This window comes from Mauremys mutica, chromosome 1 (assembly GCF_020497125.1).
Source record: "Mauremys mutica isolate MM-2020 ecotype Southern chromosome 1, ASM2049712v1, whole genome shotgun sequence".
NCBI classification, from domain to species: domain Eukaryota; kingdom Metazoa; phylum Chordata; order Testudines; family Geoemydidae; genus Mauremys; species Mauremys mutica.
In genome coordinates, this window is record NC_059072.1 from 88201971 (window position 1) to 88227219 (window position 25249).

General features: G+C 45.1%; 1 protein-coding gene across 13 annotated transcripts in view; it reads right to left on the reverse strand.

Moving 5' to 3' along the window:
• Nucleotides 1–1740: 1740 nt before the first annotated feature.
• The window catches only part of STRA8 (stimulated by retinoic acid 8), a 34455-nt gene continuing 10946 nt past the window's right edge, over nucleotides 1741–25249 (reverse strand). For 9 of the 13 annotated variants that reach the window (XM_045012030.1, XM_045012058.1, XM_045012051.1 and 6 more), the window contains 4 exons: nucleotides 17071–17341; nucleotides 14982–15061; nucleotides 11724–11835; nucleotides 8976–9631 (listed from right to left, as the gene is read on the reverse strand). In XM_045012030.1, the coding sequence (XP_044867965.1) occupies nucleotides 9524–9631; nucleotides 11724–11835; nucleotides 14982–15061; nucleotides 17071–17341 (571 nt within the window). In that variant the 3' untranslated portion in view covers nucleotides 8976–9523. The other 4 variants (XM_045012006.1, XM_045012024.1, XM_045012014.1 and 1 more) reach the window with 4 other exon arrangements.

Here is a 25249-nt window from a genome sequence, read left to right on the forward strand (position 1 = left end):
AAAATGATTTTTAGCCTTCATGGCTGCAAAGAAAAACTCAAAAAATCATGTGAACTGAGTGACATCTGCCTGAATTTGCAGAGGGCCTCAAACAATAGCTCTGAGAGTGCTCTGTTTATCCTAATGGGATGTTAACTCCAAGACCCCACTACTCTGGGGCACCCCTGCCAGCCAACACCAGCAGACAGGACCATGTGTGTAGTGGGTCTGTCTCCACCCCTTCCCCCCCGAGGCTGATGCACTCTGGTTCCTAAGGTATTGGGGAGCCCCCATGCTACCACCCCTGCCTCTTCAGGGAAAGTTGGGGACCACAGCTGCTGTCCCTCTTGAAGAGGGAAAAGGGCCCTATGCTGCTGCTTCTCTGGAAGGGGGGCCCCACTGCCACTCCAAGTTGTGGGGGTGGGCACAGAGACAGATGTGGAGCCATGGGGGGTCTCCATGTTATGATGTGCCTTGTGCTTGCTGAGAGCCACAGTTTGGGAACTACTAATCTATTGGTTAGAGCAGGGGCCTAGGAGATGGCACTGCTGTGCTTTATTTCCAGTTTTGCCATAGACTTACTGTGGGCAAGGTCACCTAACTGCTCTGGGCCTTAGGTTATGTATGAATTGGACGGTGATTAATTCACATGTTGGTAAAGCACTTTGAGATCTCTGACTGAAAGGTGCTTTGCAAGTGCAAAGGAGAATTATTTCTTCACTATTTTGGGAGAAGACCTCTATGCATCGTTCTTCTTCAGCAACCTGTCAATGATGCACTGAGCAGAGGAGATTGATTGAGCACATTTGGCCAATCCTGTTTTGGTTTTTGTTTGTTTGTAGCTCATCGTTAGGTGAGATTGCTGACAATCCCAACCATCACTGGCTGCAGTTTTTTACTGCTTCATTCCCAGCCCCTCCAAAAAAGGATGTTTCCACATTTTTAAAAAGCTGCTGAAAAATTGGAGAGTGTGCAGAAAATAGCCAGAAAAATGATTAAGAGGGCTGGAGAAAATGCCTTATCTTGAGAGCTCAATCGATTTAATTTATCAAAAAGAACCTTGAGAGGTGACTTGGTTATAGTGTATAAGCACAAGGAGAAAGTACCAGGTACTAAAGGGTTCTTTAATCTTGCAGAGAAAGGCAGAACATAAACTAAGGGCTGGAAGCTGAAGCCAGAAAAATTCAAGTTGGAAATGAGGCACAATTTTTTTAAGTGAGGGTAAGTAACCATGGAACAAACTACCAAGGGAAGCAGTGGATTCTCCATCTCTTGATGTTGTCAAATTAAGACAGGATGCCTTTCTAGAATTCATGCCTCCTAACCAAACACAAATTATACATTAGTCAAATGTGAGTAGTGAGCTCAATACAGGGGTAAGTGGGTGCAATTTAATGGCCTGTGATATACAGGAGGTCAGACTAGACAATCTAATGGTCCCTTCTGGCCATAAATGCTATGAATATGAGAGACATGACTAGTGGCCAAGTTGACATATTAGATCAGTACAAATTACCCTCCCCACATTTATACATGACATGAAAGTTTTTCTGCATATGTAATACTTTTTGATTTTGGCGTTGGCCCTTGGTTTGTAAAAACGAGAGATCTGACAAAATCTTATTGCTGATGAAATGCAAAGTCCACTGTACAAAAACAAAACAAAAAAACCCCAAACAAAACCAATCGAACAAAAACAGATGCACTACACCATCTCTTTTCTTTAAAACTTTATAAATAGCTGTAACCTAAAACATTTTAACATATAAATTATGCAACTGATGCACAAAAGCACTGATAAGAGAATGTACAGTAAACAGTAACAAATCACTTCAACACAGTTTCTCCATCCATGCCCTGAAGCAGCTCACTGAAACGGGTGCAGCATCTCTTCAGGGGCCAGGCACGTCAAGCAGTGCTCTGTAATGTTTTAGTTAATGGAGACACCTGTATTTACAAATCTTCATCATCAAAGGTCTCCGTGCACTGCAGCATCACGGTCTCATAGTCAAACTGAACAGCCTCTTCCTGGAAAACACAAGCAGGGTAATGGGGGAGACAGAAGCTGATTGTGGTCATTAGAAATCTGGTGATCTGGCACCTGCATACTTCAGCAAAGGGACAGTGAGCACTCCCTCCCTTTTCAGTCAGCCACTGACACATGCCAGCAGAAGTGTGTTGGCTGTCTGAAGACAGTCTCCCTTCCAATTGCTAAGGACGTAGGGGTCAGTCCTGGTTCAGCTGACATGATTTATAGGTTTCACTGAGTGCAATGGGCACACAGTCGCCTCTTAGGTCCTTAATCTGCGAGGGGCTGAGTACATCCCACAAGTTATTGTGGGCGGGATTCACAAAGGGACATAGGTGTTACAATGCTCAGGGTCACACTGCCTAGCGCTTAGCTGCCTAGGCAATCACGGGAACAACACTGTGATCCACAAAGCCCTGTTAGGTGCCTAGGCACCTATACACTGAATGGGGAGAGACAGGCACCTAAGAATGCGATTCACAAAGCTAGCATGCAAGCTACCTAAGCTAGCCAATGGGAGACACCGACCGGAGGGATGAGTCCTCAGCCCTGGCTCTCTCTTGAAGATAGGTGCCTAAGTCTAGGCTACGCAGAGCTCTGCTAGTGATCCACAAACTGGGGAAGTTAGACACTAGGTGTAGGACCTGAAACAAAACAGGGTGGGGTGGAAGGAGGAACTGCTCCCTTGCCATCTTCATCTTAGTGGATAGGGTACTTACCTGGGATGTGGGAGACCCCCCACTTCATGTCCCACCTCTGCCTGAAGAGAGACGGGATTTGTACAGGGATTTGCCGCATAGCAGGAGACTGCCCTGACCACTAGCCTAGGAATAGTCGGAGGTGGGTCTCCCTCAAGCTCTCCTGCTGAAGTGGTTCCACTTTGTTAAAATGCAATATTTACATACTGATTGGGCTAGAAAAAGATGGCTCCATAACCAAGTGGTTATGGCAATCCCTGTTCAAATCCCTGCTTTCCTCAGAAGGGGGAACTTGAACTGTGGGGGACAGACGACTCACAGAGCCTGGTTAAGTACTCTGTCCACAAAGTTATAACAGTGGTTGACGCCCTCCCCGCCCTGCCGCCGCCTGTTTTGTGTGAACTCGTCTGAGGCCCCAATCTGGTAGGTGTGCTCAGAGGCTGCTTTCCAGATTGGGTCCCTGCAAGCAATTTAGGCAGCCAAAGGTCCATCTTTCCCAGGTTGTGAATGTGATGTTGCACTCTATATGATGTCATAAAAATATGCTAATGAGTGTAAATATAATGTAACTGGAATCTGCTTCGTGCAAAAGGTCTCTTGCAAGATATCATTACAAAGTTTATCTACTGAGTGTGGTCATCCTATTTGTAGAAATGTATCACTCTTGTATCTGAAACTAGAAATATGCAATATAACTCTGAGGTCCTATTGTAGTTTATGCAAAGTGAGGGCCATTAATGGTGGTTTGGAATCTTGATGGCTCCCATTAACCAGGACAATTGACTGTAGATGGCTCTGTTTTACTGGCAAGTCTTCCTGTATATGTGTGTGCTGGCAAGTGGGTAATGAAGTGTTACAGTGACGTGTGATCATGTCACCTGCACTGGAATCCATCTTTAACCTGGTGCTTTTCCATTTAGAAGGAGGGGTGAGAGAGGGACAAAGGATTCCCGCCTTATGCAAGATATATAAGTGGGTGGAACAGACCAAAGGGGGCTGCAGTCATGAGAAATCCCCTAGCTACCACCTGAGCTGGAACAAGGGCTGAACCAGGGGAAAGGATTGTGCCCAGACTAGGAAGGCGTCCAGTCTTATTGAAACATAACTTACTGAAACATCTCTGAGGGTGAGATTTTATCTGTATTCAGTTTTATTACTGTATTAGGCTTAGACTTGCGTGTTTTGTTTTATTTTGCTTGGTAATTCACTTTGTTCTGTCTGCTATTACTTGGAACCACTTAAATCCTACTTTCTGTATTTAATAAAATCACTTTTTACTTATTAATTAACCCAGAGTGTGTATTAATACCTGGAAGGGTGGGGAGCAAATAGCTGTGCATATCTCTCTATCAGTATTATAGAGGGTGAACAATTTATAAAGCTTATACAGGGTAAAACGGATTTATTTGGGGTTTGAACCCAATTGGGAGTTGGGCATCTGAGTGTTGAAGACAAGAACACTTCTTAAGTTGCTTTCAGTTAAGTCTGCAGCTTTGGGGGCGTGGACCAGACCCTGGATCTGTGTTGCAGCAGGCTAGCATTTCTGGCTCAACAAGACAGGGTGCTGGAGTCCCAAGCTGGCAAGGAAAGCAGGGGCAGAAGTAGTCTTGGCACATTAGTTGGCAGCCACAAGGGGGTTTCTGTGATCCAACCTGTCACAGTGAATTCCCCTGGTGCTTGGCTGGCCAGATACCACGGTGAGGCAGCTGTGCCAGGGAAGTAGCCTGGTGCCTAGCATGAGGCTGCAGTGTGCATGTCCAGAGTAAAAACGTAGGCACCTACAGGGATAGACAGCAGCTGAGCGAGGTTCTGTGGATCACAGTGGTGCCTAAAAGTGGGACTAAGGCTCCTAGCTTTGTGGATCCCACTGACTTCAGTAGCTCAGGATCAGGCCCTACTTCCCATCCTAACTCAAGAGATGGATGAGTCCCTCTCCTGGACAGACTTAAGGAGCATGAGTGCCTCTTGGGAGGTCAGGGAAGCAGAGGTGAAAAAGCTGGCGGTCTTTAGACATATGTTTAAACTGCAATGTGAGCCCAGGGTCTGTGGGACTCCAGCCCATGGGCTTGGTGTTTGTAAGCCTGGTACTGAGCATCCATAGTGACTGTTGACCCTAGGTTTAGAATAGCTGCACCTGGGTCTCACACCTGTGCGCACATGACCACACTGCAATATTCAGACCCAAGTCAAACCATCCCATCCCAGGCTTCTTAGCACCCTCCCCAGCTGTAGCCACTTGAGCTTCTTCATCATGGTGCACTGTGGAAAAACATGACTGTCCTTCCCATGGCACTTTACAGGAAGCTGTCACGGCCTGCCAATTCATCGAGCCAAGCGTCTTTTCGGTCTGCACCCACCCTGAACCCCAGCAACTGGAGCCAGCAACACTGAAGGCATCAGCATTAGAAGAACGTGTCCTGCTTGGGCTTTCACTCGGTTCACGAAACAGGCACAGCATCCATGAGACAGTGGTGGACAGTTTAGTTGTGTTTTCTGAACTACCGAAGGCACCTGTTGGAGGATATGGACAATACAGACATGGCAGACTCTCACTGGCTGAGGCTGCACGTGACTCTGATGCCCGCTCAGTAGACTGACATTTTCAGAGCAGGACCACAAGCACAGACTGGCAAGAGCACATTGTCACGCGGACCTGGAATGACCAGCAATGGCCACAAAACTTTTGCATGAAGAAAGCTACATTTCTGGAGCCTTTGTGAACAGCTTGTCCTGATCCTCCAGTGTCATGACACATGCATGAGGGTGACCATGCTGGTCCAGAAGTGGGTTGTCATAACCATCTCGACGCTGACTACCCCAGATTGCGACAGGTCCATTGCTAACAAGGTTGGTGTTGGGAAGTCGAATGAGACACAAGTGGTGGCAGAAGTTTCTGAGGCAATCAGGCAGGTGGTGGCATAAACAATGTGCCTGAAGTAACTGCTGGTTTTGAGAGAATGGGGTTTCCAAACTGCACTAGGACCATTGAAGGGACTTCTTTGCCCTCCTCAAAAAACACACGAGTACATAAACACAAAGGGTACTACTCCATTGTTATGCAAGCCCTTGTAGACCACAGAGGCTGATTTATGGACACCAATGTGGGCTCCACAGAAAAGTTAATGATGCTAGGGTCTTCCCCCGACTGGCAGTCTGTCTTCATGGACAGGCCAGGACACTATTGCCACCAAATGACATTGTCCAATGGAGTATTTGTCCCCACTGTTGTTCTAGGGGATTCCGCGTACCACCTTTTGCTTTGGCTTATGAAACTGTATCCTGATCTCAAAGGCCTTGGCAAAAGAAGGTTTAATTACACTCTCAGTAGTTGCAGAATGGTGGTTGAATGTGTGCTTAGCAGATTGAAATCCCGCCAGCAGTTTACAGTGGCATCAATGCTGTTTGCATTATTGTGCCTTTCTGTGGTCTTCACATTCTCTGTGAATCCAAAGGTGAGTCATTTGTCACTGAAGGGACCTATGACAGTAATGGATTGCTGAACTGGTACACGCAGCCAGAAGGTGCACCTGTCACAGCTGCAGCAGGATGCACCCGGGCAATAGAAATCAGGGTTGCTGTGTGAGCCCACATTATGGACTTGCCTGGACCAATGGAAGAGGGAAACTAGTACATTTATGGATGTATTTGTGTAGCAATTTGTACATAAATGAAGTACGGCTGCTGTATGCTATGAATGGGCATGTGTGTGATTGTCATGAATTATTAATTGTGGAGGAGATGACTGCTTATACAACATGGGCAGGGGATGGATGCTTGTGTGGCATAAACTGTGGATTTTCTTTATGGATTAATCTGAATATACATAGTGAGAAATTGTGCCGAACACAACTTCTCAGCTGTGCCTTATAATGTCTTGTCTTTATTCTCTGAAACACACATTATACGATGTGATGCAGTGATGGAAATACACGTTAAAATAAAGTAAGTATTTATTTGTGAACTTGGCAGTATTACCAAAAAACAATATTGTCAGTCAGGCCAGCTGCCATTAAAACACCAGTAATAAACCAACATCAAAAGCGGTGATAAAATAAAGTGTATAACACAAACATGGAACGGTACAAAACAGTGAAATAAGTGCAAACAAGTAAAATCAGTGCAAATACAGTCCCTACTGCTGCGTGTCCCCAGCTGCCCATTCTCCTTTCCCTTTCTAGCTTGCTTAGTGTGCACTTGGCGCCACTGCACGGGGTTGGAGGACTGCAGTAGTGTGGAGGACTGCTGGGGGTACATTTGCCCTGCCCGACTAGCATTCAGTCCTGGTTGCATGGGCCACCCAACCATGGTATTATCTAATGCATTTGTGGTCTGCAGGACATGGTACTGTGGAGGGCACTAAGGACATAGTGTGGGTGGGGAGGAGCCTGAAGTCTTGCGGCCATTGGCACAAGCAGCCTCTCAAACAGGTCTTTCTGCTGCACTCTATCTTCCTCCCTCAAGGGCCGTTCTTGTGCCACAAACTGTGCTGTAAGTCTCTCCTCATGTGCTGCAATTCACTCCTTGTGCTCTGCAACCTGTTGGTGTCTTTCCATCTGCCGTGAATCCTTTTCCCTTTGGTATTGGTCCTGATGGCTGGCCCTGTCCAGGATGTCTACTGTAAGTTCATCATGGAAATGCTTCCTCTTTCAACACTCATGATTGTTCGAAATCCCAGGCGCTTGCTAGACTGTGGCTGGGCTGCAAAGGTGGAAGGGCCTGAAAGCAGACATCAAACTGTACACTATCGTCTCAGTACTTCAAAAAAGCTTCGGTGCTTCCTCAGAAAAAGTGTCTGTGAAATATCAAGGCCAAAATTAATCCCTTTGTAAAACTCAGCTCCGATATACTCTCAGTGGAATGCTTTGGTTCCCCAGAAACTCCCTGGACACAACTCAGTTAAACAGAGTGAAAAGAGCACACACACAATTGTAAGATATAATTTTAAAATGCTGTATGTTTAAAAAATGCAGATGACTGTAGCTTGGGGGTTTGTCAGTGCTTTCAGGCTTTCCACATTCTGCAGGACTTAACAATCCTGCAGGGTCCTGAATGGCAAGGAGGCATTCTAGTATCTAGTCCAGGGGTTCTCAAACTTCATTGCACCATGACCTCCTTCTGACAACAAAATTTACTACACGATCCCAGGAGGGGGGACTGAGCCCACCCGAGCCTCAATGCCCCAGGACCAAAGACGAAGCTCAAGGGCTTCAGCCCCAGGCAGGGGGCCTGTAACTTGAGCCCCACCACCCAGAGCTGATGCCCTTGGGCTTGGGCTTTGGCAGTGAGGCCTGGGGTTGGCTTTGGCCCTAGGCCCCAGCAAGTCTAAGCCAGCCCTGGCGACCCCATTAAAATGGACTTGCGACCCACTTTGGGGTCCCTACCCAGAGTTTGAGAACTGCTGATCTAGTCCATGCCACTGGTGGCAAGTCAGCTGTGTATGCCACAGATTTTCAAGCTTATGGTGACATCTATGAGTGATGTGAGCCGGTGTCTTATAAAGGTGGGCCTGGAAAATATGCTCTTCCCCTATCTGGAGTTCCTACTACAGGAAAAGTTTGCAGCTATCACCATCAGAGATTGGGTCACAATTCCTGGGGGGAATCAACAGGATGCTAATTTAGCACCCACATGGATTGCCTCCTTATTGCTTACGATACAGCTTACTCTAACCACACTGACCTATGGACTACGTGTAAGCTCCCACGATAATACAAACCCTCATAAAACTGCACAGACAGCCCCCCCTTCCCTGGCAATTTCTTGACTACATACAATCTCTTGCTGTATCTTGGCCACTGATTTCATCACTCATGCACTACATTTCCCTGTACGTTTTACTGGTTACAGGCGGCTTGCTATGCTGTGTTGGGGCTGATTTGTACGGTGTGACGTACTAAAAGGGAAAGCAATAGATGGTTCTTACTTTTAACGTCCCAGCACATCTCTGTAAGAATGTGTGAGGATCTAGTAAAAAATTTAATCTGAAATGCTTGTTTAACTGCTGTTTGCCTTTCCGGTCTCCATTCTGAATTCACCATGTGGTGCTGAATTACATCTTGATGCCAAGATGCTGGCGTGCACTTTGCCATTAGTGACACATACAGCTACCCACAACTTGTAATAAAAATTGCACTGGGTCATAACCCAGAAACCCCTCCTATTGGCATATTAACAACAAACGTGGAGCCAAACACTTACCAGGCTCCAGGGCTACGTTCTGTCTCTTCTCCTTCTGTTGCCAGTTTCACGGCAGGCTGCTCCTACGGGGGGGCGCAGAGTGTCATCAAACAGCTCCTCTGAGTATGGACGCAGAATGTGCTGTGTTTGCTCTGGAAGCAAAACCTCTTTGGGGGCTGGTACGAGCACCAGTCACCTGATCCAGCGTCTGCTGGCTCCCCTCCAGTGTTATACTAGATTTGGGGATCAGAAGGCTGCCATCCCGGCAGACCAGGCTATCGTGAACTGCTGGGGGTTCAGTACCCAGCACCCAGTCAAAGTCCTCGTTAAAGAGACAGGATGATGGGGAGTTCCCCAGAGGTGAACATTCTCATCCCTGGCTTTCCGGTAGCCACTCGTCAGCTGTTTAGTCTGCTCCCTTCACGGTCACCAGTCCGCTGAATCCCAGCACTGTCTGCTTATTTCTTGGTATACACGGTCATTTCTGGGATTCTTACTGGAGTGGAACATCTTGCTCGCCTCACACCACAGATCTACCAGAAGCTGACTGTGGGCCTATAACCAGGCAGCAGTGTGCTTGACAAGGACTTCTGTTCAGTGGCCATAGCTTATGCAGGAGATGGTTCGCTCTCTTAGTACTTCAGCAATCAGAATAAAATGGAAGGGTTAAATGCTGAGCAGCTGAACTTGAACCAGGGGACTGCCTCTGCTTCCTGGGAGTTGATTGGCTAGTCTTGGGATAGAAAGGCTAGGAACAAGGGATTGTGGAACAGCGTTGGCAGACTCTCAGGATGCAAGTTTGGCAGATCAGGGCCTGAACTGCATCCATGCTGCCAAATGGTGCAATTTGGATGGGACTTGGGCCCATCTTAGGGCATGGATGCTGAGGACTTGCTGGCCCGAGGTCAGACACATTTCTGTGCAGACAGAAGGGAGGTATGGCTTGAGCCTGAACTTACACTACAGTCTAGACACACCCATAATTCATCAAGTCCCTCCTACCGCACCAGTGCAAGATTCTGTAGACTGGAGGGTGGGGCGGAGTTAACATTTTTAAAGGCACCTTAGTGATCTAGGAGCTTAAGTCCTATTTTCAAAAGTGACTTAAGCACTTCTGTTCCTAAGTCCCATTTACTTTCAGTGTGACTTAGGCTCCTAAGGGTTAGATGGTCAAACATACCTATGCACTTAGATAGCTTTCTAGTGAATTTACAAAAGCACCTAAGCAGGTTAGGGACCTAACACCCACTGACTTTAACTTAACACAGTTTTGAAAATTCTACCCTAGATCTAAAATAATGTTTTATCTTATCTGCAGTTGAGCAACTCTTACAACAAGGCCTCAAACCAGCAGCCCTGGACAAGTTATATACAGTAATTGCATAACTGATCTCCCTGTTAAAAATATTTTCCTTCTATGTAATCTAAACATTCCCATTCTCAGTTTTAGGCCTCCCCTTCTGCACTGTGTTGTACATAGTTCTTTCCATTCTTCTGCCTGGTTCTCTCACAAGTATTTTTTCAGGTGGGGTGTCTTAGCCGCACTGAGAACCTGACCAGAAACTTATAGACTCATCGACTTTAAGGTCAGAAGGGACCATTATGATCATCTAGTCTGACCTCCTGCACAATGCAGGCCACACAATCTCACCCATCCACTTCTATAATAAACCCCTAACCTATGTCTGAGTTACTGAAGTCCTCAAATTGTGGTTTGAAGACCTCAAGCGGCATAGAATCCTCCTGCAAGTGACCCATGCCCCATGCTGCAGAGGAAAGTGAAAAACCTCCAGGGCCTCTGCCAATCTGCCCTGGAGGAAAATTCCTTCCCGACCCCAAATATGGCGATCAGTTAAACCCTGAGCATGTGGGCAAGACTCGCCAGCCAGCACCCAGAAAAGAATTCTCTGTAGTAACTTGTCCAGATCAGCTGCATTTGATGTATGTATAAATAGTCACAGTCATAAATGTGTACATTCTTTGAGAGAGGGGTTGAAGCAGCACTAATTAGTTTGTACTGACCAGCTATAAAACCCATCAGCTGATCAGTAGTGTTCTTGTGCCACAGTTAGAGGGAAAGGTGACCATGGGCTGTATTTTATTATTCAGTCAGGTACACACTGTGCATCCTGATTACAGTTATATCTGCCACCCCACCTTTGTCATATGCATGAACCTTAAGGACACTGGCTCATCTGTCCTGGGTGTTTTATGCCATCAGTACTGCCCAATTTTCTGAGCTAACAGAGAGCGTGCAGGAGCTACTGTGCCAGGGGCAGGGTGGAGAGTCTGTGGCTACTGGGATGTGGAGCTGCATCTCTGCTTTCAAACCAAGAATCTTGCAGGTTGTATTTTGCCTTGTAGTATTATTCCCTAGGTGTACTGTGCGGCTCTTATCTACATTAAATCAGATACCATGGGTAATTTGCAAACACAATTTACTTAGGAACTCCCTTGGGCCCCCACATCCCATGCAAGTCCTGCAGCTCACAGGCTGACCCAATCTCCCTAGTACTGGGATGAGAGCGGGAGGAAACAATCTGAATGACTTTCTAGCCACTGGGCCAGTAAGCTCCAACAATATCAGTGAAGTTATCCGAGAGTTAAATTTAGCCCCCATGTCTTTTGCAGCATCTAAAATAAAACAACTGAAACTTGCCCCCTAAATGGTGAGTCTATTAATCTTTGGAATGGAAGGAATTAAAAAAATAATGAAGTCTAAGATTCCAGTTTGGATGATCCTGAGGAATATGAGCAAAGGCACATCAAATGGAAATCCCAATCTGTTATTCAGAGGAATACGCTGCCTCATCTATAACAAACACTTTGGCAAGGCCTACCTGTGGAAACTGTGTGTTAGCAAAGAAAAGACCCTTTAAGAAACCAGTGATCTGCAAGTAGAGCCGGTGGTTATCCTCTGGATTTTCTGAGGTGCAGCCTGCGAACATTGAGCTGAAAATGGAAGCAGAAATTATATTTAAGTTCCAGTCTCCTGTCTCTTCCTGTTCGCTTCTTTTCCTTTTTATTTATCTACAAACCTTAATAATTATTTTCATGATTAATAAAATAAAAGCAAACAATTGAACAACAGGGATATCATTGCACAATAAATTATACAAATATAGAAATGTGATACAAGAAACAATTATCAAAGCAAAGCAATTCAGAGGTACGTGGCAGACGTGCTAATATTGTTCCAGGAGAAAAATGTACGCTAATTATAATACAAAGTAATAGTCATATTTATCTGGCAGCCTGCGTGTTTTATAGCATCACCTTGTTCAAATTAAGGCCTTTTATTTTTTATGTTGCGTTTTGAATGAATGAGACAGCTTTGTGTCATCACAAAAGTTGACTGAGAATATCCACTAGCAACAGCCACACTGTGGCCATATGCTGGGCAGCTTCCCCAGCAGGCTCTGCCAATGCACATAGCAAATCTTTTTAATTCTGGGCCTGAGCTGCTTGAAACCACAGGCTGACAAAAAAAAGACCCAATTGTCCTAAAGTAAGAGCTGGCTAGGGACATGTGCAGATGGGACACTAACTCAATGTGTCTGAATGCTTCCCCGAATTTTTTAAAAAACAATCACTTGTTGTTTAACTGGTACACATTTAATTCAGTTTTATTATATATTTGAGTGTGTTTTGGTTAACAATCTAAAAGGACTTATTCTCATTTACATTGCTCAAGCAATGTGAAGTGTAGTTTTAGTTTAAGTGCAAATCACACCTCACATGTTAAAGGATCTTCTAAACTTATGGACAATTACTTCCCTAAACTTACAACTTGCAAGGAGAGAAAATCCCACCCAAGACACAACCTGCAGTGAAAGTACTTCAGAGCTGAGCCATCACATGGATTTTCTATTAAGAAACACAATCCTTGCCCTTGCTAGGGCTACTGGCTGAGATCAAGAGTGATGACGTGTCCTCTCTTGACGGACTACACACAGCCTTTGCACAAGGAAGGACTTGATGTAATAGAGCTTTCCTTTCTCTGATGTTACTATTCAGGTCAAACCACATTTCTGCTCTGTAAGATATTTGTTATTGCATTAGAATATTAAAAAAGGGTGAAGGAGACTATTTCTAAAAAGTAGGGCTGTCAAGAGATTAAAAAAAATTCATTGTGATTAATTGCACTGTTAAACAATAATAGAATACCATTTATTAAAATATTTTTGGATGTTTTCTACATTTTCAAATATATTGATTTCAATTACAACACAGAATACAAAGTGTACAGTGCTTACTTTATATTTATTTTTTATTACATTTGCACTGTAAAAAAACAACAGAAATAGTATTTTTCAATTCACCTAATACAAGTACTGTAGTGCAATTGCTTTATCGTGAAAGTTGAACTTACAAATGTAGAATTAAGTACAAAAAATGCATTCAAAAATAAAACAATGTAAAGTTTTAGAGCCTGCAAGTCCACTCAGTCCTACTCCTTGTTCAGCCAATCGCTCAGACAAACAAGTTTGTTTACATTTGCAGGAAATAATGCTGCCCGCTTCTTGTTTACAATGTCACCTGAAAGTGAGAACTGTTGTAGCCGGCGTCGCAAGATATTTATGTGCTAGATGCACTAAAGAGTCATATGTCCCTTCATGCTTCAATCACCATTCCTGGGGACATGCATCCATGCTGATGACAGGTTCTGCTTGGTAACAATCCAAAGTAGTGCGGACCAACGCATGTTCATTTTCATCATCTGAGTCAGATGCCACCTGCAGAAAGGTTGATTTTCTTTTTTGGTGGTTCGGGTTCTGTAGTTTCCACATTGGAGTGTTGCTCTTTTGAGACTTCTGAAAGCATGCTCCGGACTTCGTCCCTCTCAGATTTTGGAAGGCACTTCAGATTCTTAAACCTTGGGTTGAGTGCTGTAGCTATCTTTAGAAATCTCAATGTTTTGTGAGATCTGCAGTGAAAGTGTTCTTAAAATGAACATGTGCTGGGTCATTATCTGAGATGGCTATAGCATGAAATATATGGCAGAATGTAGGTACAACAGAGCAGGGGACATAAAATTCTCCCTCAAGGAGTTCAGTCACAAATTTAATTAACGCATTATTTTTTTAACGAGCATTATCAGCGTGGAAACATGTCCTGTGGAATGGTGGCCGAAGCATGAAGGGGCATACGAATGTTTAGCATATCTAGCACATAAATACCTTGCAATTCCAGTTACAAAAGTGCCATGCAAATACCTGTTCTCACTTTCTGGTGACACTGTAAATAAAAAGAGGGCAGCATTATCTCCTGTAAATGTAAACAAGCTTCTTTGTCTTAGTGATTGGCTGAACAAGAAGTAGGACTGAGCAGACCTGTAGGCTTTTGAGTGCAGTTATATAACAAAAAAAATCTACAGTTGTAGGTTGCACTTTCATGACAAAGATTGCACTACAGTACTTGTATGAGGTGAATTGAAAAATATTATTTCTTTCGTTTATCATTTTTTCAGTGCAAATATTTGTAATAAAAATAATATACACTTTGATTTCAATTACAACACAGAATACAATATATATGAAAATGTAAAAAACATCTCAAATATTTAATACATATCAATTAGTATTCTATTGTTTAATAGTGCTATTAATCACGATTAATTTTTTTAATCACGATTAATTTTTTGAGTTAATTGCATGAGTTAACTGCGATTAATCGACAGTCCTACTAAAAAGACTTTTTCTGTTCCACTGAAGGAGAACACAGTTCAAAATTAGCTAACTTATCCAGAGGACACCTCCTGGCCTCTTTAGATCTTGTGAGGGAAACAACAGACAGCTTTAGGAATCCTACATTATGACAGAGCTGATGAAGAAAATAAAAAAGATCCCATTTCTGGTACTAACTGGGCACTCATGAGATTAACACAGAGGGTGCTTTCCATTCTAATGTAAAATGTCTATTAACTGCAAGCTTACAAATTCTTACACCATAACAAATGGTATGATCATGAGCAAGTTGCTGCAAGCAGTTGTCTTTAACTGACCTAAGGGAGGAGGACATAAATATGGAAGCTGCCTTATTAATGTGCATCAAAGGACAAGGATGCTGGCTAGCAGATTGGGTGTGTTTATAATTACCCTGGACTGGACATTGCTTGTTGAGTCTCATTTCTGTCAAGGAATCCAGCAGCAACATCAAATGCATCTTCAAATAGTATCTACCAAAGAAAACAGTTTAGATGTCAAAACTATCAGCCACTGCACAATGTTATCCAATCTATGACAGTTTTCGATAATTAAGTCTTTAAAATTTAGGAAGTCTTTCTTCCCCTTAGACAGGTGTGCTTATTTTCTAGACTGGACCAATAATATATTGTAAAGGCAGAAAAAAATTACTTTCATTACTACACAATAGGGCAAAAGATCCATCAGTTCCATCCAGACTGTCAGTTTCCAGGAACTGGATTTAAGCCAATGGTTTACAAATCCTCAATGAAAAGCATGGATTATACAAGTGCTTCCCAGTCTATTTTGCTAGCTGTTACTGATGTGCTCAGCCAAAGATCTCAGCTGTATCAGCCGGTGCCCACACAATCTCATTCAGCTGTGTGCTCCAGCTTGCAATGAAGCCCGGGGTGCTCCAAATTCCAACACTGCATTGTAGCATTCCTGCTGTGAGATAATGGCAAACCTATATTATTTAGTTTAAATAATAAACATTATCTCACAGCAGGACTTGTGAGGCGAAGATAGGTATATGTCATCTTTATCCTTATGCCCTCTGACAGATATGGCCATTTCCTGCAATATCTTTGGGATTAATTTTATGTATCATTATGGGCCAGGGATTGTATGTAATTCCATGAGGGAGGGTGACCACAGCCCTTCAGGAAGTAAGAACAGTGGGGGTGATTAGGTAAATTCACTCAGGCTATAAGACCTCTGGAGAAGTACCACCACCAAGAGAGGCCCACATACACTGGTTCAGACTGGATTCTCCAGAGGCCAACAAATGATGGACTTTTGGATATATAACCTGAGTTTAAACTGACTCAGGGCCTGCTTTCTGATCCAGCAAATGGACAGGACCTTCTGTCCAAGGGCGTCCCCAATCCTTCCTGGGAAAGGCTGGAAGGACATTGGCCTACTGAGACCCCACAAGACTAGTAAGCTTGTAGTATGCATATTGGAACTTTTGCTGAGAAAGAGGTGCATGGTAACTTATAAGCTCTGTTTATAGCCTCTGAAGAGAAAGCAAAGCACTGGTGATGGCCTGTTTTTAGTTAGTCTGCTTGGTGGGAATAACACAGTGCAGACAGTGAACTGTGCAGCGTGGAAAACCCCCAGTCAGGAGGGAGAGAGATGTGTGTCTTCACCCAAGAGAGGTGACGCCTGAGGAGCAGAGAGCTTACAGTGCGTCCATGGGCAGCGGGTATCACAGGCCAGGGCTAAGTCTTCCCGAACAGCCCGGTGTGGCCCTGCCCACACTCCACCCCCATAGCGCCTTCGGCTTCCTGCTCTTTCCCCTGTCTAGGCCTAGGGTGGCTGCGGCTGGGGCCGATGCTCACGCTGCCTGGTGCTGCAGGGCTGAGGCACTGGGGATGGGGCGCTGGAGCTGCACCACCCGCCTGGTACTCTGGCGCTGGGGCTGTGCCGCTCGCCTGGGGCTGTGGGTGCTCGGGCGGCCCAGGGCTGGGGTGGAGGGCCCAGGGGCTACTGGTGGGGGAGAGACGGGGCCTCAGGCAGAAGGGGAAGGGACTAGCCTCCCCCAACGGTTGGTTCATGCGCCGCCCATGAGTGTGTGCCCTTGTTACACCACAGAGGGGGAATATGGGTGTAGTTGCCCTGAACTGTGATACCCCACTCCCTCTTTCATAAGTTGGAGCAAACTTAACCATTACCTACAGACAGACTCCTCACTTCAGTGCAGATCAGCAGTACTACTGCCATTAAAAGCCCAGTGTACTTGGGGATACCTTAACAAAACTGAAAAACTGGCAGCCACAGGAGAGCAGGGTTAGGGATTTGCTAAGGAGTAAGAGAGAATTCAGTGTAAACATTTACTGCCGTGCCATTAATGATATTCACTTGTGTATTATGCTGCTTATGGAAAGGTTTAATTGAAGTAATGTTTTCCCCTTTAAGAGATGCACACTCAGTGTAGCTAGCAACTTTCCTGCAGTTTGGAACTTCTGAAGCAGGAAGCCTAGTAGTAATTGCCACCTACCTCCTCGGGTGTGGATACCAATGAACCACTGGCTTCCTGACTATTAGCTCTGCTGTTCCTCACACTGCCTTCATTGCAGGCTGCCTTAGGGTCTGGGAGTACATTTTGTCTCTGACTACAGTACTGCAAGATGCTCTCTCTCCTCTCCTCTGGCAGATTCTGCCACAGGTGGGAAACAGCTGTAGAGACGACAGGAAGAGTGACCTCTTCGGTGCACACAATCCCATTCTCAACCAGCAGGTCCACGGTCTGTTTATAAAAATACAGGTACCTGTAACAAGAGGAAGGGAGGCATCTCTTAAAAACAGTTTATGGTGGAGCAGCCTAATGGTTAGACCAACAAGCGATTGGGAAATAAGTTTTAGATGCTATTCCAACCAATGCTGCTGACTCACAGCAGGACCTTGCACAATTACCCTTCTTAATACAGGTGGGGCTGGAAGCACCACTTGTTATTAAGGTTGCCCAACGTTCACTATTATAAGACTCTGTTTTCAGCTGCTGCTTACTTTGCCAAACTTTAATTGGGTTGAAATTTTCCATGCTGGGTGTCTGCTTCAGGCTGAATTGTTTTGGAAAATTTCAGCCAAAACAATTCAGCTGTTTCTGAGAACAAGGCTAGGGAAAAATATATTGTTTTGGCCATGTTAAAAAATTCTGGCAACATTTTTCTTTGAAAGACTCTAGTGCCCTTGTGCTTTGGAGCAGGGATGTGAAATTTGGCAAGGTCTGGCCTTTGCCATCTTCATGAAAATATGCCCAAATCTGGCTAAGTTATGAGTCTCAGTAGGGAATTAGATTTTAGCAGCTAAATTCCCTGAAGATACCATCCACACTGGGCATGCTCCAGCCCAGGGTTGAGCAGGATTTTCCCTGCATTGCAGCTGTGGGCTGCTGCAGGCTCTGCTGTGTCCAAGTCTGGGAACTAGAACTGAGAGCAGGAAGCTTGTCTCTCTTGTGTGCTCATTGATGGCTTAAGCAGTGTGTAGGAGGAAACAACCTTATTCCCATGCAGAGGGGACAAGAGCTGGACCAGCAGGAGGAGGAGAACTCTGGGACAAAGAGCATGGGAGAGGGAACTGGGACTGGAGGTTGGTGGGACAGAGGGAAACTAGGATTTGCTGGGTAAGGAGACTACAGCTGGCTAGACAAGGAGCCTGGGAACTGGGGAAGAAAATGGAGGATAACAAGATGGGGAGCCAGTAGGTGATGGGGAGGGGGGAGACTGAGATCAGAGGAGCAAGGGGGAGGCTGGGCTGGACAACTGGGACTGAGAACCAGTGGAGAACCAGTAGGAAAGGAAGTAAGGAGAAGGGAGACTGATCTGACCAAGAGCCTGACGGTTGTGGGGAGACTGGCACTGGATGGTCAAAGAGATTGGAACAAGAAGTTAGGGCAGGGGAGATGACACTGAAACTGGGACGTCCAGTAGAGATAAGGAATGTGGCTGGTGGTGGGAGTGGCTGGAGGCCAGAGTGGGGAAGAGAGATGGCTTGGATGAGGAGCCAGCAGGGGTGAACTGGGGCTGAGGAGGAAATGAGAATGGGACTGAGAGGGGAAACCGGGATGGGGAGCATGGAGGAGTGATCCTAGGACTTGCTGGGCAAGGAGACTAAGACAGGCCTGAATAGCAGAGACTGGGACTGCTAGGAGAGAAGAATGGGAGTGATATGAGAAGCCAGAGGTCAGGAAGTGATAGGACTAAGATAAAAACAGATTTGAGGGGCTAGGATCACACTTGGGGTGAATGGGCAGAAGAATCTGTGCCCAATAGAACAGGCTCAGCTCTGGAGCTTGGAATGGAACTCAAGATTCCTGAGTCACACCCATTCCTCTACTGACAGCAAACATCTGTGAAACATAAGAACATAAGAACGGCCGTACCGGGTCAGACCAAAGGTCCATCTAGCCCAGTATCTGTCTACCGACAGTGGCCAATGCCAGGTGCCCCAGAGGGAGTGAACCTAACAGGCAATGATCAAGTGATCTCTCTCCTGCCATCCATCTCCATCCTCTGACAAACAGAGGCTAGGGGCACCATTCCTTACCCATCCTGGCTAATAGCCATTTATGGACTTCACCACCATGAATTTATCCAGTTCTCTTTTAAACACTGTTATAGTCCTAGCCTTCACAACCTCCCCAGGTAAGGTGTTCCACAAGCTGACTGTGCGCTGCATGAAGAAGAACGTCCTTGTATTTGTTTTAAACCTGCTGCCTATTAATTTCATTTGGTGACCCCTAGTTCTTGTATTATGGGAATAAGTAAATAACTTTTCCTTATCCACTTTCTCCACATCACTCATGATTTTATATACCTCTATCATATCCCCCCTTAGTCTCCTCTTTTCCAAGCTGAAGAGTCCTAGCCTCTTTAATCTTTCCTCATATGGGACACTCTCTAAACCCCTAATCATTTTAGTTGCCCTTTTCTGAACCTTTTCTAGTGCCAGTATATCTTTTTTGAGGTGAGGAGACCACATCTGTACACAGTATACAAGATGTGGCCGTACCATGGATTTATATAAGGGCAATAATATATTCTCAGTCTTATTCTCTATCCCCTATTTAATGATTCCTAACATCCTGTTGGCTTTTTTGACCGCCTCTGCACACTGCGTGGACATCTTCAGAGAACTATCCATGATGACTCCAAGATCTTTTTCCTTACTCATTGTAGCTAAATTAGCCCCCATAATATTGTATGTATAGTTGGGGTTATTTTTTCCAATGTGCATTACTTTACATTTATCCACATTAAATTTCATTTGCCATTTTGTTGCCCAATCACTTAGTTTTGTGAGATCTTTTTGAAGTTCTTCACAGTCTGCTTTGGTCTTAACTATCTTGAGCAGTTTAGTACCATTTGCAAACTTTGCCACCTCACTGTTTACCCCTTTCTCCAGATCATTTATGAATAAATTGAATAGGATTGGTCCTAAGACTGACCCTTGGGGAACACCACTAGTTACCCCTCTCCATTCTGAGAATTTACCATTAATTCCTACCCTTTGTTCCCTGTCTTTTAACCAGTTCTCAATCCATGAAAGGACCTTCCCTTTTATCCCATGACAGCTTAATTTACATAACAGCCTTTGGTGAGGGACCTTGTCAAAGGCTTTCTGGAAATTTAATATACTATGTCCACTGGATCCCCCTTGTCCACATGTTTGTTGACCCCTTCAAAGAACTCTAATAAATTAGTAAGACATGATTTCCCTTTACAGAAACCATGTTGACTATTGCTCAACAGTTTATTTTTTTCTATGTGTCTGACAATTTTATTCTTAACTATTGTTTCGACTAATTTGCCCGGTATTGACGTTAGACTTACCGGTCTGTAATTGCTGGGATCACCTCTAGAGCCCTTTTTAAATATTGGCATTACATTAGCTAACTTCCAGTCATTGGGTACCGAAGCCGATTTAAACCCACTAACAAAGCATGTCTCTCTCATCCCTCCTAGTGGTGGTTCACATAGAGGATGACAACCTACTACTGCTATAAGTTACTCTTTTAACTCAAGTGGCAGAGGCCTATGCAGTGGATGTAAAGGTTCCAATTCTGCTGATCACCCTTGTGGGTGTCAATATGATGCCACATGTTGGAATTTTTGTTTTTTCCGTTAGCTTCTTTTAAAAATCCGGAAAATTACACATACAATGTTTTAAAAAACATTAAGGTTGTAAAGTTAAGCATTCAAAATTTAGGAAATGCGAGAATTAAGGCTATCTGTACAATCTTAACTCACCCCTTTTGTGCATATGCATTAAGAAACATTTTTAATTACATGATCACAGCCTATTTTTTCCACAGGACCCTTTCTTCTTCAGTGCACAGGATGGATGAGTCAGGACTGTATAATGAAGGAGACTGTTGTTTGTAGGACCCATGCATCCTCTGTTGCAGAATTTGGAAGGCATGTAGTGAATGAGGCATAAGATTGCAGGAAGAGAAAGGATGGTTTCATGTTTAAAACAGATGAATCCTGCTCTGGAAAATTAGATTCTATCCCTGCTTTTGCCACAGAGTTCCTATGTGATGCCAGGCGAGTCACCTAATCTGAACTTTTCACAAGTAGGCACCAATTGGGTGTTCCTCATTTTATGGGTGCCCAATTTGTTACCCTGGGGTCTGATTTGCACAAGTGCTGAGCACTCACAGATGTGAGTGTGGGAGCTGTGCTTAAAGTGCTATATAATGCTGAATAGTCTGAAAAATCAGGAACTATGTATCTCAAATTGGACATCAAAAATTAGCAGATACTTTTGACCTTAATCTCTCTTTGCCTCAGTTACTTAGCTCTATAAAATGGGAGTACTCATCTCAAAAGGAGTTCTGAAAATAAATGTATTAATGTTTGTGAAGCACTCGGACAATATAGTGATGAGTCCCATAGAAAAGCTCATGAGGAAATTTATAATTCTGTCTGCAGAGCAAGGTTTGAATAGTGCACAGTAAATAGAGCTTAGGGACACACATTGAACAAGGACAAAACAAAATGCTGAAGAGCTGTTCCTTAGCTGAGCACCGTCCATCCTGTGCACTGAATGAGGCAGGCGTCCCACGGAATGTCATGTGAATAAAGACTGTATCATAATGCAACAGTGAGACTGTGAGTTGTGCAAGGTCACACAGGAAATCTGTGGTGAAGCTGAAAGTTGAATCCAATGCTCCTGAGTTTTAGTCCACTGCCTGAACCACACAACTGTCTTTCTTCCTGCACAATCCTTCCTCTTCTTTAGGACCTCCATTTTGTCAAAGTAAAATGGGGATAATAATACCCACCTCAAAAAGGAGCTGCAAAGCATAGGGCTCATCTACACTAGAATTATTTCTGATCAACCGTTCCTGAGTCACTCCATGTTTGGACACTCCTGTTCTGAAACAAGAGTGCCTTGTTACTGCTCAGCATTATCCACTTTCACAGTGGATTACCATAAACAGGGATAAGGCACTCTTGTTCCAGAATAAGCCTGTCCATACATGCAGTTAATCAAGGACAGCTATTGTGCTTTAAATTGACACGCTACCTTAATTCACAATTAACTTTCAGATATAAACCAAGCCCTAATTTAAGGGTTGTAGAGTGCTTAGAGCTCTCAGATCATGAAAGGCTCAAGTTCAAAGTAATATGAAGGACAGTGTATGCACCAGTCATTGCTATTAAGTTTTATCGGGCTTAAAATGATTCTTTGGAAGATGTCCCAATTAAACAGATTTCCTGATTCACCACAGTGTATTGTATGAGAAAGCAATTCAAAGCTGTTCAATCTTTTAAAAATTGTTATTTTGACAAGCCAAGATTGTAAAGCTTGCGGGAAAAAACCCACCAAAACCTAATACCAGCAGTGTTCAATCACTCAACTGCCAAAAGTTGTTTCACTGTTCTTGGAGGTAGCAGTACTTATAGGGGCTTTATAATTTTGGGGTATTTTCACATAATTTATTATGCTCATAGAAAATGCTGGTTTGCCAGCCTGGAGACTGATGGCTATAATAGCTCCCAAACAGATGTTCTTTAACCAAACCAAGAGGTACCAGTCTATAGATGAAAGGGAGTTCAGTTTCCATGTCCCTTCAATCCTTGCTGTTTTTGCTTAGACTGCCAATAAGATGGCCACTTAACAGAGTGGTTGTTTGGACACCTGTCTACTGGAATCTGAAATAACACCACCAAACTCATTTCATGTAGGCACAGTGATGAGACATGCCACTGTGATGAACTCGGCATAGATGTCTAGATAGTTCAGAGAGACATAAGCACCCAACAGCCACCTGTTGGTAGCAACTTTCAGTGACTATTCACCTGAGCTGAATTTGAATGAGAGTTAAAGAAGGAAAAGACTATATATTATTATTATGTATTTGTATTGCAATAGTTATAAGAATCCAGTGGGCTAGAACCCATGTCTTTGGGTGACCAACACTTCTATGCCACCACCTGGCAGAACTGTGGTCAATGCACTGTAAACCCTGGGAGACTAGGCACCACTGGAAGTGCCACCCATGGAAGACCCAATAACCGGCACCCCTCATGACCTCTGACTGGCCAAGGCACACTATTTAAGCATGAAGGAAGTTCCAGGAAGCCATTTGTGTAACGAGGCAGATTTGACCTTCTGCTGAGACAGCTCCTGTCTTGTTCTTGTGTCCTTGCCTTGTTCCTGGTCCCTGTTTCCTCGCCCTGTCCCAGCTCTGATCCTGCCTTGGACCCAGCTCTGCTCCTGTCTTCCTTGACTCCAGATACCCTGGTTCTGACTCTCAGCTCTGATTCCTGGCTCTGACCCTTGCGTGTATCCGGGTGGGGGATAAGTGCACTCTTCTGGACCTGAATTTTGAATATTTGGTGATGCCATTTCACTGGCTAATGCCCCTGTGACGATTCAACCTTTGTTAATTATGTGTTTAGAGACTTTCTGGACCAGTATGTAGTCATCTACCTCAGTGATATACTTGTCTTTTTCAGAAAACCATGAGCAGCACAAATGCCCTGTCAGGTATGTACTGAAGAGGCTGCGACAGCACGGCCTATATACAAAATTAGAGAAAGTTATCTTTGTCCAAACTGCCACAGAGTTTTCGGGGTACAACCTCTCCCCGAAGGCATTAGGATGGACCCAAGAAAAGGTGGAAGCCATTTGTAACTGGGCAGTACCCTGGAATACTCAGGAGGTGCAGCGCTTCCTATGTTTTGCAAATTTTTATCAGCATTTTATCCCATATTTCTTGGGGCGAATAGCCCGCATGCCAGCCCGCCTCTGCAAAACCGCCACACTTGTCTGGACGCTCAAGGCCCAGCACACCTCTGAACAGCTCAAGACCACAAATAATGTGAAGTCCATGCCATATTGGATTCCAAATTGAAACAGGGCAGGCTATGGTAGCACAATACTGGGGAGGCTGTGATCACAAGGAGCCGTTCTGGGAATCTGCTAGTAATGTTCACACCCCTGAATTTGTACAGGGATCACCCACACAAGCATAGGCGCTGACTTCCCCTCTGCCCCGTGGGTGCTTGACCTCCCCTCCCGGCTCCTGGCCCTGCCTCTGCACCACCCTCATCCCACCACAATTCAATCCCCTTCTCCCAAATCCCTGTCCCCGCCCTGCCTCTTTACCACCTCATTCCCTGAGTATGCCGTATCCCCACTCCTCCCCCTCCCTCTCAGAAAGTCCTAAGCGCCGCCAAACAGCTGTTAGGTGGCGGGCGGGAACCTCTGGGAGGGGGAGGAGCGGGGACGTGTGGCGCTCAGGGGAGGAGGCGGTGAGGAGCGGGTGGGGGAAGCTTGGCTGCCGGTGGGTACGGAGCACCTGCTAATTTTTCCCCGTGGGTGCTCCAGCCCTGCAGCACCCATGGAGTCGGTGCCTATGCAGACAAGGTTGGCCCAACAATGCTCCAGGAGCACCCCTAAAGGGTAGGGGGAGTGATATAAGGATCCAGTGAGCTAGAATACAGGTCTGGAGGGCACCCGATGACCAGTGCTGTTATGCCACCCCCCAGAAGCCATGGCAGAGCCATGATCAATGAGTTGTAAACCCTGGGAGACTAGGCACCACGGGAAGCGCCGCCTATGGAAACTCAATTGGCAGCACCCCCTGTAACATCTGATTGGTTCAGACACACTATTTAAGCATGGAGGGAGTTCCAGAAACCTGTCTGTGCAACAAGGTAGATCCCTGACCTGCTGTTAAGACAGCTCCTGCCTTGTTCCTGCATCCTGGCCTTGTTCCTGGTCCCTGTTTCCTTGCCCTGCCCCAGCCTTGCTCCTGCCTTGGACCCAGATCTGTCCTGCCTTCTCTGACTCCAGATACCCTGGTTCTGGTGCTCTGTTCTGATTCCTGGCTCTGACTATGGTTTGACCCTTGGCTCAGGCATCCAGCTTCTGACTCTGGTTCTGACCCTTGGTTCTGTTTCCCAGCTCCAGACTCCTGCTCCAATCGATTGGTGTGACTGGCCACACCCCGGTTCCTGACAGTAATGTCCGGAAGCCCCATCAGGGCCTAACTGTCAGGAACCGGGGTGTGGCCAGTCACACCAATCGATTGGAGCAGGAGTCTGGAGCTGGGAAACAGAACCAAGGGTCAGAACCAGAGTCAGAAGCTGGATGCCTGAGCCAAGGGTCAAACCATAGTCAGAGCCAGGAATCAGAACAGAGCACCAGAACCAGGGTATCTG